The sequence below is a fragment of the Geotrypetes seraphini genome, chromosome 4 (genome assembly GCF_902459505.1).
Source record: "Geotrypetes seraphini chromosome 4, aGeoSer1.1, whole genome shotgun sequence".
Taxonomy (NCBI): domain Eukaryota; kingdom Metazoa; phylum Chordata; class Amphibia; order Gymnophiona; family Dermophiidae; genus Geotrypetes; species Geotrypetes seraphini.
This window is the reverse complement of record NC_047087.1, coordinates 202,661,809-202,676,171: the sequence shown is the minus strand read 5'-3', so window position 1 is coordinate 202,676,171 and position 14,363 is coordinate 202,661,809. Positions and strand designations below refer to the sequence as shown.

General features: G+C 38.8%; 1 protein-coding gene across 19 annotated transcripts in view; it reads left to right on the top strand.

Moving 5' to 3' along the window:
- CAMK2G (calcium/calmodulin dependent protein kinase II gamma) overlaps window positions 1–14,363 on the top strand; it is a 543,897-nt gene that overhangs the window by 450,858 nt on the left and 78,676 nt on the right. For 7 of the 19 annotated variants that reach the window (XM_033940484.1, XM_033940486.1, XM_033940504.1 and 4 more), the window contains one exon: window positions 10,251–10,283. The exons of the other annotated variants lie outside the window; for them this stretch is intronic. In XM_033940484.1, the coding sequence (XP_033796375.1) occupies window positions 10,251–10,283 (33 nt within the window). The remainder of the gene's footprint in view (window positions 1–10,250; window positions 10,284–14,363) is intronic. 19 annotated transcript variants of the gene reach the window in all.

The window sequence follows — 14,363 nt, the reverse complement described above, 5'->3', positions numbered from 1 at the left end:
TGATTGCTTACAGCTTTATTTCAAATGTTTGGCTCTTATTGTCATTCATATCTAATTTTGCTTTTTTCCAATTGAATCTAGGAATATTAGACAAATGTCACTAACTTTTTTCTCATTAAATGTCAAGGGGTTCCATAACCCAGTGAAGAGACTCAAGATCTTGCGTTACACTGAACAATATCAACCTGATGTGGTATTTTACCAAGAGACTCACCTTAATGCTATTGAAGCTTTGAAAATTGCTCCAACTTGGGCTCACTCTCCTCTATTTTCCCCTTCTTCTGGTAGGAAAAATGGGGTTATCACGCTTATTAGGAAACGATCAGATATAAAAATTATGTCTTCATCACATGATATGGAAGGCCGCTGGCTTAAGACTTCTTTATTGATTGGATCTACCCAGCTCATTGTTTATAATGTGTATGCTCCAAAGAAGTGGACAGATGCAAAAGTGAGAGAGCAATGACCCTTCAATTCGGATCTGATTTAAGGCAAAGAAGGAAGACTGCACTACTGAATCAACTTGAGGTTTGATGGTGAGCTTAGAATCAAAGATGACAGGAGTTTTGACGGAGTCTCTAAAGGGAAGGGCCATTTATGGTGAACAATGGTGGCAGAAGAATCTAAGGATTGGGAAAATGAGTAGCCTCACATTTTGAAATCTTCAAGAAGAGAAGATTATCTCTGAGCTACTGGGATACTAGCTGAAGGCAGAAGTTGAGATCAGATAAAGAAGAGGCACTGGATGTTGAACAGTAAAGGTTTTGAATGTCATTGGCATGGCAAAATTGGGTGCAGCCCTGTGATGGAATTATAATGAATAGAGAGGCTAAGAAAATATTAAATATGACAGAGGAAAGTATAGAACCCAGTGAGACCCCAGAAGTACAGTAGTAAATGGGAAACCAGAATGGGATAAGGATGATCTGAATTGCACAATCAGACAGATAGCTTTCAAACCAGGTGAAAAACAAGTCAGGCCAATGGCATTGAGGCAGAATAGGAAAAGAGAGATGATTATCATAGAAGAGTATTGGTCTAGCGAGGTCCTGGTAATATCATAGAAGGCAGCTAAGAAGGTCCTGTAATGTGACCCTTGCAGAAGCCCACCTGGTGGATGACAAAAAGATTTGTCCAGGAAGGAATTAAACTGCAAGAGGACTATTTTTGTAAGGCATTTGGAAAGAGATGAAATGTTTTGCAAATTAACTGTAGGTAATATTTTTCTAAGTCAGACTGGTAAATCCACAAAAGGAAAATCCAGTATAGAAATCAAAGATGAAGTTGTACTTTAGCTATAAATGGAATTAGACCTGGTGGGCCACCGCGGGAGCGGACCACTGGGCGGGATGGACCTCTGGTCTGACCCAGTGGAGACAACTTCTTATGTTCTTATGTTCTAGATATTTTCCAGTATTTAAAAAGAAATGTTATTATTGTTCATTTATTATATACTCCAATCCAATATAATTTATTATGTATAATACATGCATATCTGTTTTCCATTTAGTTGCCTTTCTGGGCTGAGATAAAGTAAGCAGGTCCAATAGCTTAATGTCAAAGAATTAAAAAGGACAGCTTTCCAAGACATAAAAATGATACTGGCCAACCCAGCTTACAAAATCCTACAAGCTTTATACTGTACAGCAGGTTTAAAAGAGAGAGGATAAAAAGCCACAAACTTGAAATAGGTATATTTTTAAGTTCAGGCTGTCCAGATGTTTAAAGTTATCATAAAAGTTTATATTCCCTATTAATCAAGCAACACCATTCATATAAAAAGAATTTTTATGATTCTTTCTTCCATTACAAACTGTTTAATCCTTTGCTTTTACTTATTTGCTTTCCTGGGTGAAATTAAGTTGGCAAACATAACCTACCTTCTGCAACTGTTTTAACAAAATGAAAGAATAGATTATTATAGACTTTATCTATACAGGGCAAAGTCTTGGACTGATACATATGAACTAGGTGTTAAGCAGTTGTTAACCAAGTGAGCATGATGGTTGGCAGTGGGCGCCAACTGCAAAAAAACATTTAAAAAAAATTTCCCCCAAGTGGAATGGCCAATCGTTGGGTGTATATATTGCTATATAATCAGAGCTCACTGTTTTAATTTTAGACTGGATTTTTGATATGTTGGACTCATATAAGGATAGCAGTGTAAGTGCTATTCATGTAAGTGCTACTGTTGAGTCTATATGTATCATTTTATATGAATATCTTATCTATATAAAGTTATCTCTGATGCATATATAAATTTTATGTGTATTCAGATTTATACAGGTACTGCTGCCCCAAATTATGAAAATCCTTGTTAATTGATTTGCTGTCTATTTAGAATGTTAAATGGCTTAAGAAGGTGTTGAAAACATTCCTCTTTTAGCAGGCATTTGAGGGCATTCAATGTATGTTGATTACAGATCCAGAAAGGATATTATGAAGGATTTCTGTTTGTTTGAGAAACTTTGTTGTAATATTTTTCAGTTTCTTCTTGTTTGTGTTTCATATCATTACATTACATTACATTACATTAGGGATTTCTATTCCGCCTGTGCCTTGCGGTTCTAGGCGGATTACATTATAGAAGATATCTGGACAGTTCCAGTAGAATTACATTTCAGGATAGGAGTATATTACAGTAACAGTAAAGAGTTATGATACACTTCCAAGAACAATAGATTTATAAACCACACAATTAAAAAAAATAAAAATATAGATGAGAAGCCAGTTAGTTTTGGCCTAGAAAAATGGACTAAACTTTGAATTAGACTGGTAGTCATAAATAGAATTAAATATAAAGCCCAACAGTTCTAAACCATCCAACAGATTCAAGGCTAGCTTCAGCTGTTCATTCCCATATCAATGTGGCAAAAAGCCTTAAAAATATTCCTTGGTTGTACACACGCAGCCAACTGATATAATCTGAAGATGTCTGGATCTTCTCTACAGAAGAAATATTAGTATTTGTAAAAGATAAATACAGTACTTAGGTGCTTCAAATTCTCTTGAGTAACAAAATTGTGGAGAATAGAGCCCCCTGCTGAGAAACAAGAATCACGCTACTGCCTTGAAATATACATGTGTTTAGTATTTCTACTATAAATTTATGATAGGTGATTACCCTGCATTCAATGAATTTTGGATGGCTTAAGAATAGTGGCCTACTTGGGGGGAGGGAACTGCTGAACTCAAAACAAGATGGCTGTGTGAACACAAGAATTGCTGCTGCTGGGTCAGACCAGTGATCCATCGTGCCCTGCAGTCTGCTCCCACGGCGGTTCTTAGGTCAAAGACCAGTGCCTTAATTGAGTCTAGCCTTACCTACGTATGTTCTGGTTCAGCAGGAACTTGTCTAACTTGGTCTTGAATCCCTGGAGGGTGTTTTCCCCTACAGCAACCTCCGATAGAGCGTTCCAGAATTCTACCACACTCTGGGTGAAGAAGAACACCCTTATGTTTCATAATTATCGGATCAGACTTTTAACAATTTTCCAACTCAGAAACATTGCAAGAAAGAATTGCTTTTACAACAAGGAGTTAAGTGCATCATGCAAGAACCACTGTCACAAACTGAACTGAAAGAAGACACATTGATGTCCACTCTTTTCCAAGAACTTCAAGTTAAGGAATTAATGACAACAAAAACTCACTGGCAGAATTAAAACAAAACATTCTTTCAATAAATCTACAATTATACATAGTAACATAGTACATGACGGCAGATAAAGACCCGAATGGTCCATCCAGTCTACCCAACCTGATTCAATTTAATTTTTTTTAAATTTCTTCTTAGCTATTTCTGGGCAAGAATCCAAAGCTCTGCCCGGTTACTGTGCTTAGGTTCCAACTACTGAAGTCGCCTTCAAAGCTCACTCCAGCCTATCTACACCCTCCCAGCCATAAGAACATAAGAATTACCGCTGCTGAGTCAGACCAGTGGTCCATTGTGCCCAGCAGTCCACTCTCGCAGCAACCCCTAGGTCAAAGGCCAGTGCCATCCCCAGCCTATCCTTAACCAAACGGCCATATACAGACCGTGCAAGCCTGCCCAGAACTGGCCTTAGTTCTTCAATATTTACTATTATTTCTGATTCTAGATCCTCTATGTTCATCCTACACTTTTTTGAACTCTATCACCGTTTTTCTCTCCACCACCTCTCTCGGGAGCGCATTCCAGGCATCTACCATCCTCTCTGTAAAGAAAAATTTCCTTACATTGCTCTTGAGTCTCCCACCCCTCAGCCTCAAATTATGCCCCCTGGTTTTAAACATTTTCCTTTCTCTTGAAAAGATTTTGTTCTATGTTAATACCTTTCAAGTACTTAAACGTCTGAATCATATCTCTCCTGTCCCTCCTTTCTTTTAGGATATTCATATTCAGGGATTCCAGTCTCTCCTCATAGGTCTTTTGGCGCAAACCTCCTATCATTTTCATCGCCCTCCTCTGAACCGCTTCAAGTCTTCTTATGTCCTTCGCCAGATACGATTTCCAAAACTGAACACAATACTATAAGTGGGGTCTTGTCGCACTGTTTTTTCGCCATTAGATCTTTGGACACTATCACCCCAAGGTCCTTCTTTCCCTCCAGGCAGAGTAGCCTCTTCCCTCCTAGCATATACGATTCCTTCCGAATATTAATCTCCAGATGCGTTACTCTGCATTTCTTTGCATTGAATTTTAGTTGCCAGATATTAGTCCATTCCTCTAACTTTTGCAGATCCTTTTTCATGTTTTCCACTCCCTCCACGGTGTCTACTCTGTTACAAATCTTGGTATCATCCACAAAAAGGCAAACCTTACTTTCTATCTGTTCAGCAATGTCACTCAAGTTTCAAGTTTATTGGTTTTTAATATCCCGATCATAAAACAAATATCTGACCGGTTAACAATAAAATTTGAAATAGGATAGAAATAATTAATTAATGGTGTATTAGAAAGATTAGTGAAAAAAATAAAAAAAAAGAAAAAAAAACATATAAAACATGTACTGACAAAACCTGACAGTGAGGATGAGTGGGGAGGAAGGGAAAAGTTACATAATATTAGAAGAAATGAGATAGAGGGAAGGGATATAACACGAGGGGTAAGGGTGCATGGTATGAAAGATATGCGCTGAAGAAAAGGTTAGTTTTGAGAAAGTGATCAACAAATGAACCAAGTAAAGATTAAGATTTGGCAAAGGCATCTTGAAATAGATAAGTTTTAAGATTAATCTTAAATTTTGGTAATTGGATTTCGTCCCGAAGAAATTGAGGGAGAGAATTCCATAATGTGGGGGCAGTTATAGCAAAGTTAGTTTTCCTAGTGTAATAGGATTCTTTTAACGATGGAATGAAAAGCAGTTTTTGATCAGTAGATCTTAAGGAACGAGGGGAACTTTGGGGGATTAATAGTTTATCTAGAAATAAGGGCAGGTGAGAGTGTTTAATTTTAAAAGTGAGCAGTATGATTTTATAAGTTATCAGATGGGTGATTAGGAGCCAATGAGCCTCTTTAAGAACACTCATGGACACAGAAAAGATCTTCAACATAGTAGGATGGACATATCTTTTTAGAGTCCTAAAATGGTTTGGATTTATTGAAACCTTTATAAAAACTGATCCATTTACTATACCTTTATCCAGAATCAACATCCTCAAACTGAATAAACTCAAGACTAAAATGCTGTGGTTTGGCAACTTTAATTTACTACCAAATACAGACCTGGTACTGGCTACAGGTGAGAAGCTTAATATTGAGAATACCTCAAAACTCCTAGGTGTCACTCTGGACTCCTAATTAACCTTCAAAGACCAGATCGACACCCTGGTTAAAAAAATTCTTCTTCGGGCTTAGACAACTGAGAGCAATATGATCCGCCTTCAGCCAGTTCTGCTTTAGAACAGTTGCGCAGGCTGTTCTTCTCCCATACTTGGATTACTGTAACTCTCTATACTATAACATCACTGAAAAGGAGTATAAAAGGTTGCAGCTGCTCTATAACACAGCAGTCAGACTAATTTTCCAAGTTGGCAAATTTGGTATCAGACGCGTTGCTCTCCTCTGAACCCTCTCGAGTAACACCAAGTCCTTCTTAAGGTACGGCGACCAATATTGGACGCAGTACTCTAAATGCGGACGCACCATCGCCCGATACAATGGCAGGATAACTTCTTTTGTTCTGGTTGTAATACCCTTCTTGATTATGCCTGGCATTCTGTTTGCCTTCTTAGCGGCCGCTGTGCACTGTGCCGTCTGCTTCATTGTCATGTCCACCATTACCCCCAAGTCCCTTTCTTGGGTACTCTTCATTTAATAACATCCCTCCCATCGTATAGTTGTACCTTGGGTTTCTGTTTCCCACATGTAATACTTTACATTTCTCAACGTTGAACTTCATCTGCCATCTCGTCGCCCATTCCCCTACTTTGTTCAAGTCCCTTTGCAATTCTTCGCAGTCCTCTTTAGTCCGAGCTCCACTAAATAGTTTTATGTCATCTGCAAATTTTATTATTTCGCACTTCGTCCCTGTTTCTAGATCATTTATGAATATATTAAATAGCAGCGGCCCGAGCACCGAGCCCTGCGGGACCCCACTCGTGACCCTCCTCCAGTCCGAGTAGTTACCCTTCACTCCTACCCTCTGTTTCCTACCCGCAAACCAGTTTCTGATCCATCTATGTACGTCTCTTTCCACCCCATGGTTCTTCAGTTTCCGGAGTAGGCGTTCATGGGACACCCTGTCAAAGGCTTTTTGGAAATCTAGATATATGATGTCTATGGGGTCTCCTTTGTCCATCCGTTTGTTAATTCCTTCGAAGAAGTGCAATAAATTCGTTAGGCACGATCTCCCCTTGCAGAAACCATGTTGGCTGGTTATCAGAAGTTCGTTTCTTTCAAAATGTTCATCGATGTTTTCTTTTATCAGGGCTTCCGCCATTTTCCCCGGAACCGAGGTCAGACTCACCAGTCTGTAGTTTCCCGGGTCACCTCTTAATCCCTTTTTAAAGATGGGTGTAACGTTGGCTAACTTCCAGTCCTCCCTGTTTTCAGGGATAGATTGCAAATTTGCTGCAGTAGTTCTGCTATCTCCTCCTTTAATTCCTTCAGAACCCTTGGATGGATTCCGTCCGGACCCGGGAATTTTGTCAGTTTTTAGGTTTTCTATCTGCCTGCGTAAGAAACTGTATGGTATAGTAATGTTTAATTATTTAAATTCAAAGGCCTTTTCCATGTCCACAGGGACAAGAAAAGTTATCCACTTTTGCCTTTATTATTTAATTTAGCTATTGAGCCTCTTGTATTGGTAATTGTGAAATTAAATTGTCACCCTGTGCAAATGATCTTTTGTTATATACGACCATCCCCTCCATTCCTCAGAGCCTCTCTTTGATAGACTCTCTCTATATATTATCTGGCTACAAAATAAATTGGAACAGATCAGAATGCATGCCTCTCTATCAAGATATTATTTTAAAATAGAGATACCTTTTATAAAATGCTTAGGAGTGATTTTGGTCATACTATTTCTGATACTATTCCCAAAAATATAGATTCTATTCTCATCTCACTTAAATAATCTGTATCCAAATGGTCCCACTTATATGTAAGTTGGTGGGGGGGGGGGGTGTCTGGAATCTGTCAAATGACCTTAGCTCCTCTTATTAATTATTTGCTATCTATGCTCTCAGTTAAACTTCCAGACTCCTCCTTTAAACCTGTAGATAAGATATTTAAATTCTTATGGAATTCCAAACCACCTTGAATTGCAGCTAGAATTCTAAGGCTTTCCAAAACTTTTGGAGGTGTTAATTTTCCTGATTTTAAAAATTATGTTGCTTTTATCTCATGGTTACAATTAAAAAAGGAATTGAGGAGGAAGACTTCTCTCTTTGTATTAATCTAACACATCTGCTCTTTCCAAATCCTCTAATTCCCATGTCATACCAGCCACAATTTTTTCATTTATATTATTTGCATTCAAATTTACTTGTATCATCTGATGTTTTTTGTGACATGATTATCTGGAGTAATTTATCTATTCTAATTGATAAAACTCATATATATTGGCCTTTATGGAAAGATTGTAATATATGCTACCTCAATCAAATTTTGATTAATGGAAATTTGAAAACTTTTTGCTCAGTTAAAAGAATATCACCTTCCAGATTCTCAGTTTTTTTAATTGAACAACTCTCACTGCATTATCTACTCAGAAATTACATCTGAAAAAATTACATAATTTAACTCTTTTGGATTCCTTTATACTGAAAAATGGTGTGACCTCTCATTGTGCTTCCTTCATATACAGTATTAAAACTTTTCAGCAAAATAAAATAAACTCAAGAAGTTTGAGGAAAAGACTTGGATGTTTCTCTAGCTCCTCAATATTGGAATCTGTTTTGGTCATCAGCCATCCACACAATCATTATCTTTTTCAATGTTGTGCTTTATGGAAATCTAAGTTATGCAATTTTACCAAAACAGACTTATGTTGGTCATGCCAAAGAAACTGGAACTCTTATGCATCTAATATACTATTGTAGCAACCTTCAAATGTTTTGATGTGAGATTTGGGGAAAAATTAGTCATTTTCCAACTTAATGACTATCTTTCTTCCACACATATAATATATAAATCATTAAGGCTTACAACATATTTATTGGAAGAAAATAAAGCTTTATTTGATTTCCTTATTTCTATTGCCTTAAAACTGATTATAAAGAATTGGAATGATAATTCTCATCCACACAGATGTGGTAGAATTGGATTTGATATTTTAAACAATATGAAGATGATTTGATATGATCTTTTTATAGTTTAATGAAAAGACAATGGAAAACACTGGATAAATATCTATCATAATTCAGGAACATTTATAATGATGTTTATTTTTATATTATTTCTTTTATAGTGATTACAAGCATGTAAAGATTTTTTTTAACTTTTATTCAAAATTTCTTTATTCCTTTTTTTTTTTTTACTTGTAGTTCTTTAAAACTCAATATTTGAGACCCCCCTAAAAATTGTAGCCTACATGTGTTGCCCAATTATTATATTTTATGATGAATTGGTTATTAACTTTTATTTCAAGGCATTCTTGAACTTGTAGTTCTGATTTCATATTAAGAAAACTGAATTCTAAGTAGTAGAATGCCTTGCACTAGGATATTAGAAGCCAGTACTGGCCCATTGGTTGGTTTGTATATATGTATTTGCTCTGCTGAATCTTTTGCATTCTGAGGGATGAGATTCTGTGAATATGCTGGATCCAAAGGACTGTTGGATTGATGTCAATACAGTGCTGGAGAGATGAAAATGTTGTTTCACACTGGCAATTACATGTTTATTAATAAGTAATTTGGAATATGGAAAAATAGCTGGCTTATTGATCTTACAACATTTCTTCAGAATGGATTCTAGAGTTTAACAAGGTTCTTATTCCAAATCATCTAGCCTCGTCTGTGATTTCTAGATAAAACCTTTTCTTATCAGGCCATTGTCTGGAGTAAAATTATAAGTGATTTGTCCTTGAACACAATTTCCTGTCAAACTTTCGGAAAATCCTTGAAGACTTACATGCTTGATAAATTTGTCCAATGAAATTTTGGCTATGTATCGATTATGTGTATGTATTCTACAATGTTTGAAAGTTTCTCTTGATGTAAACAACTCTGAACTGAAAAGTATTGCGGGTTATAAATAAATTTTATTATTATTCTGTCACTGTTGTGGAGCTGTGCAATTAAGAGCTCTGAAGTTGGCATTTTGTCCTTTGTCCTAAGACTGCATTGTGTGGGGACGGGATTTTTATAGTGTGCCCGCCAGTGCAGAATTTGTAATCTGAAACGAGTAGAAAATGTTGAGCAGTTAGAGCCAACATCATTTGTCTGTACTTGGAAAGAAGTGTGACCAAAGGTATTGCATCTTGATATTTCTCTTCACAAGGCGACTCTCTTCCTTGATGTACATTAAGATTTGGATGATGGATAAATGCAAAGAGCCTCCCGTGTGACAAAGGTTCTGTCTCCCTACTTGGCCAGGCTTAATGTTTTGTCTGGTTGGGTTTTTTGCTTTTTGTTTGCCCTTTGTTCTGTGTACCTCCCTGCTGCTTGTTTTTTGGGTTTTTTTTCCCCTATCCCCAAGTTACAAACAGCCATCCCCTCTTTTGCTGCCCTGCTAATTTGTTGGTAGCCTCTGTTCTGCTCCTTTTTATTACCATTTCCTCTTTCCCTCTCTTTTATCCCCCTCCGACTGCTCTGTCCAGAAACGGAAGTCAAGTTCCAGTGTACATTTAATGGTGAGCACCTCTCCTCAGCTGCTTGCTGTCAGTGCATCCTCCTCCCTTACCCCCCCCCCCCCAATCTTCATGCCCTGCACGCCAGCCTCTCACTCATCACTGTATTCTGCATGTCTATGTAGAGTGGAGTGGAGGGCAGGACATCTGTGTGTCACTTGGTTCATGTCCTCACAAAGAGAAATAGACAGTAATCCTAACTGTTTTCCAGATAAATCAAAATTGGTCTTGCTAGATAAAGGATTATTGTCATTCAAACATGGCCAATTTCTTTTGTCTTATGTGCTCCTCCGGGCAATGAAAGGATTCCATTTTGTTGATAAGGTTTCAACTTTATGACCTGCTAAAATGAAATTTAGGGCAATTTTGTTTGTTTGGACATGTGACTTTTGTCTCACCTTGTATATTGTCAGCTGCTCTCGCTTGTAGGGTCTTGATGCTTCACACCATCACATTCCCATCTCTCGTACAGTCCAGCAAAGTGGCATAAACTGGCAGCTACTGACATTGCTTGTTCGTACGCATTTCTTTGCGGCTTTTCCAGCAGTGATTCCTCAGTGAAAGTGAAACGTGTGTACTTGTATCACCATTCAACATTCATATACAGGAACTACATAAATGCCTCCTCCTGTCCAAGCCCCCAGTGCAAAGAAAAATAAAATTAAAAAGTTAACTTGTTTTTACTGTTTTTTCTGTGCAGTACCTGCCAACTTGTTAAAATTGTCACTGCAGCAGGGATAACTAGTATCAGTGCCATGAAATTCTGTTAAGTTCAGTATAAGGACGGAAATGTTGGCAATTGTTCCTATCACTATAGATAGGGGGTGAAGAAGGACAAATGCTTAAGATTCTCATGTGCTGTAAAACAGTCACTGCCATTCAAGATATTGTAAGACCTTTAGCACAACAAAAGTTTCAGAAGACAGGTAGGGCTTAAATTGAGGGGGAAGTAGGAAAAATGCTACTCACCTATTTAGTAGGACAAAAAAAATTTTTCTTTAAAGATGCTGAGGTTGCAACTTCTTTTCTAGCAGAAGTTATTAAGGGAACTCAGCCCAAAATCAGTCCAAGGGTACCTGATGGCTTACCTTCAGCTGTGTTCCTCCTCACCCCCCACGGGCGGTGGCTTAGGTAAACCTTCAGATGTGTGTAGCCCCTCCCCAGCCCATCCCAGACAGTGGTTCAAGGCAGTCTGCCACCTGAGGCAAGAGGTTGGATGATGTCCTCCCCAAAACACTCAGAAGGAAATGCCCCCTCAGTTCTGGTTAAGGAGCGGGGAGAGAGGGTGGGTCCCCTCACTCAGAACACTAGCTTGGCAGTTGAAGCAAGAAAAAAAGAGATGCAACTTATTTTCCTAGGCTATATCATAAAGAATGGAAAACTTTGCAGTCACTGGTTATAAAATAAAATTATGGTAGTTAAATATGTTTATTTATTGGAATTTATTAACCACCTCTATGAAGAGATATACCCAAGATGATGTATAGCAAGTATTGTTTACGATTCAGATAAAGAGATAACTCCGAATATACTCAGCGAATCAACCAATTCCCTACAATAACCCTTATAACAATCAAGTATTGTTTGACATGAAACTTAAAATTCTGTGAACAATATAACAGTAAAATCACCAAGTATAAATACAGTACAGCCAATGAGGTCAACTTGAAAACTGCAAATTAAAACTTAGCAATTGGACTAACATGATCCAGTATCAAAAATAAACACATTTAATAGCACTGTAGAACAGGGATCTCAAAGTCCCTCCTTGAGGGCCGCAATCCAGTCGGGTCTTCAGGATTTGCCCAATGAATATGCATTGAAAGCAGTGCATGCACATAGATCTCATGCACATTCATTGGAGAAATCCTGAAAACCTGACTGGATTGCGGCCCTCAAGGAGGAACTTTGAGACCCCTGCTGTAGAACAATCATATAACAAAAAATATGACAAAACAAATGATACCATAAAAGACAACATGAAAGAACATTCATGTAACGTAGATATAATACTAATGCTATTCATACAATGCAATTATGTAGCCTAGGATTACAATATTAAAAATATTGACCTTGACCTTCTACACTTGGCTCTTATGGTGTTCTGAATCCACCTAATAGTGGGTGCAGAGCAGAACTAGGACATTTCTGTTGAACTCACCAGGTGAAAAAATGTTTGATTTATGCTTCATCTCAGTAGGTTCTAGAATATCAATATACCTGCTGGGAGAACAGACCGAGTCAGATTACTGTATTTTCACGCATATAATGCGCATACGTATATAACACGCATACGCGTATAGTGCGCGGGAACAACGCATCTCTGTAAAAAAAAATTCTATATAGCACGCACACGCGTATACCGCGCATGCTGCTAAAACCTCCTCCCGCCACCCCCGCTTACTCCCTCTTCTGGCCCTGCGAACCGGCATCCTCCCCCCCCCCGCTCGCATCACCCCCCTCCCCCCCACGATCCTACATCCCCCCCCAGCACCGCAAAGACATCGCTTACCCCGATTGGGCACCGGCACCAGCACCAATGCACAGGACGTGCTAGTGCCCGAAGATCCTCCCTCGCCTGGGCTGGGCGGTGCGAGGGAGATCCTCCCTCTTCCCTGTGCTGGGCTGGACTGGGCTTTGAGCATTTGCGCATGCTCAAAGCCTTCTGGTCTTGCTCTCTCCGAGAGAGCGAGACCAGAAGGCTTTGAGCATGCGCAAATGCTCAAAGCCCAGTCCAGCCCAGCACAGGGAAGAGGGAGGATCTCCCTCGCACCGCCCAGCCCAGGCGAGAGAGGATCTTCTGGCACTGGCACGTCCTGTGCATTGGTGCTGGTGCCGGTGCCCAATCGGGGTAAGCGATGTCTTTGCAGTGCTGGGGGGGATGTAGGATCGTGGGGGAGGGGAAGTGACGCGAGCGGGGGGAGGATGCCAGTTCGCAGGGGGGATGCCGGTTCACAATGAAAAAAAAATTGTATAACGCACGCGTTATATGTGTGAAAATACGGTACTACATAGGAACGCCATGCTAATAGTATACCTGTCTCGTATGGGGAAAGACTAAAAAGATTAGGGCTCTTCAGCTTGCAAAAGAGACAGCTGAGGGGAGATATGATTGAAGACTACAAAATCTTGAGTGGAGTAAAACGGGTACAATTGGATCGATTTTTCACTCCGTCAAAAATTACAAAGACTAGGGGACACTCGAAGTTACAGGGAAATACTTTTAAAACCAATAGGAGGAAATATTTTTTCACTTGGAAAATAGTTAAGCTCTGGAATGTATTGCCAGAGGTTGTGGTAAGAATGGATAGCGTAGCTGGTTTTAAGAAGGATCTGGACAATTTCCTGGAGGAAAAGTCCATAGTTTGTTATTGAAAAAGACATGGGGCAAGCCACCTCTTGCCCTGGATCGGTAGCATGGAATGTTGTTACTCTGGGTTTTGGCCAAGTACTAGGGACCTGGATTGGCCCCTGTGAGAACAGGCTACTGGGCTTGATGGACATTTTGGTCTGACCCAGTAAGGCTATTCTTATGGTCACATGCTGAACACAGAGATAGGCTCCCATCAAGTGCAGAATAAATTATCACAAGTGCAGAATAAATTACCACAAACTAAAAAACAGAAATATGTAGACAGCAATTAAACTGCAGCTCCAAGAAGCCCCAATCTGCCTGTAGTGCTACACAGAGAAATAGGGATACATTTCACCCTGTTCTGTGCAAAATATAAAGATGATAGATGTAAATTCTAAAAACTGACATATCCAGTCACTAAATTGAAAATAAAATTATCTTCTAACCTTTGTTGTTTGATTATTTTGTTTCCTGATCATCATTCTTCCAGTCTCTGGCTTCTGATTCCCCCTTATCTGTCTTCTCTGTTCACAGAGTCTCCCGTCCATTTGCTATTTCTTTTTTCACTTCTCTTATCTTCACTTCCTCCTCTATATTGACCTCTAAAATTGATATTTTGCTTTGATTTCTTCCATTTCTTCTGCTTCCCTATCCATTAAGAATTCATCCTTCCTCATTCAGCTCTCAATTGTTCCCTTTGTTTTGTCTACCTAGAGCTTTCCTTCACT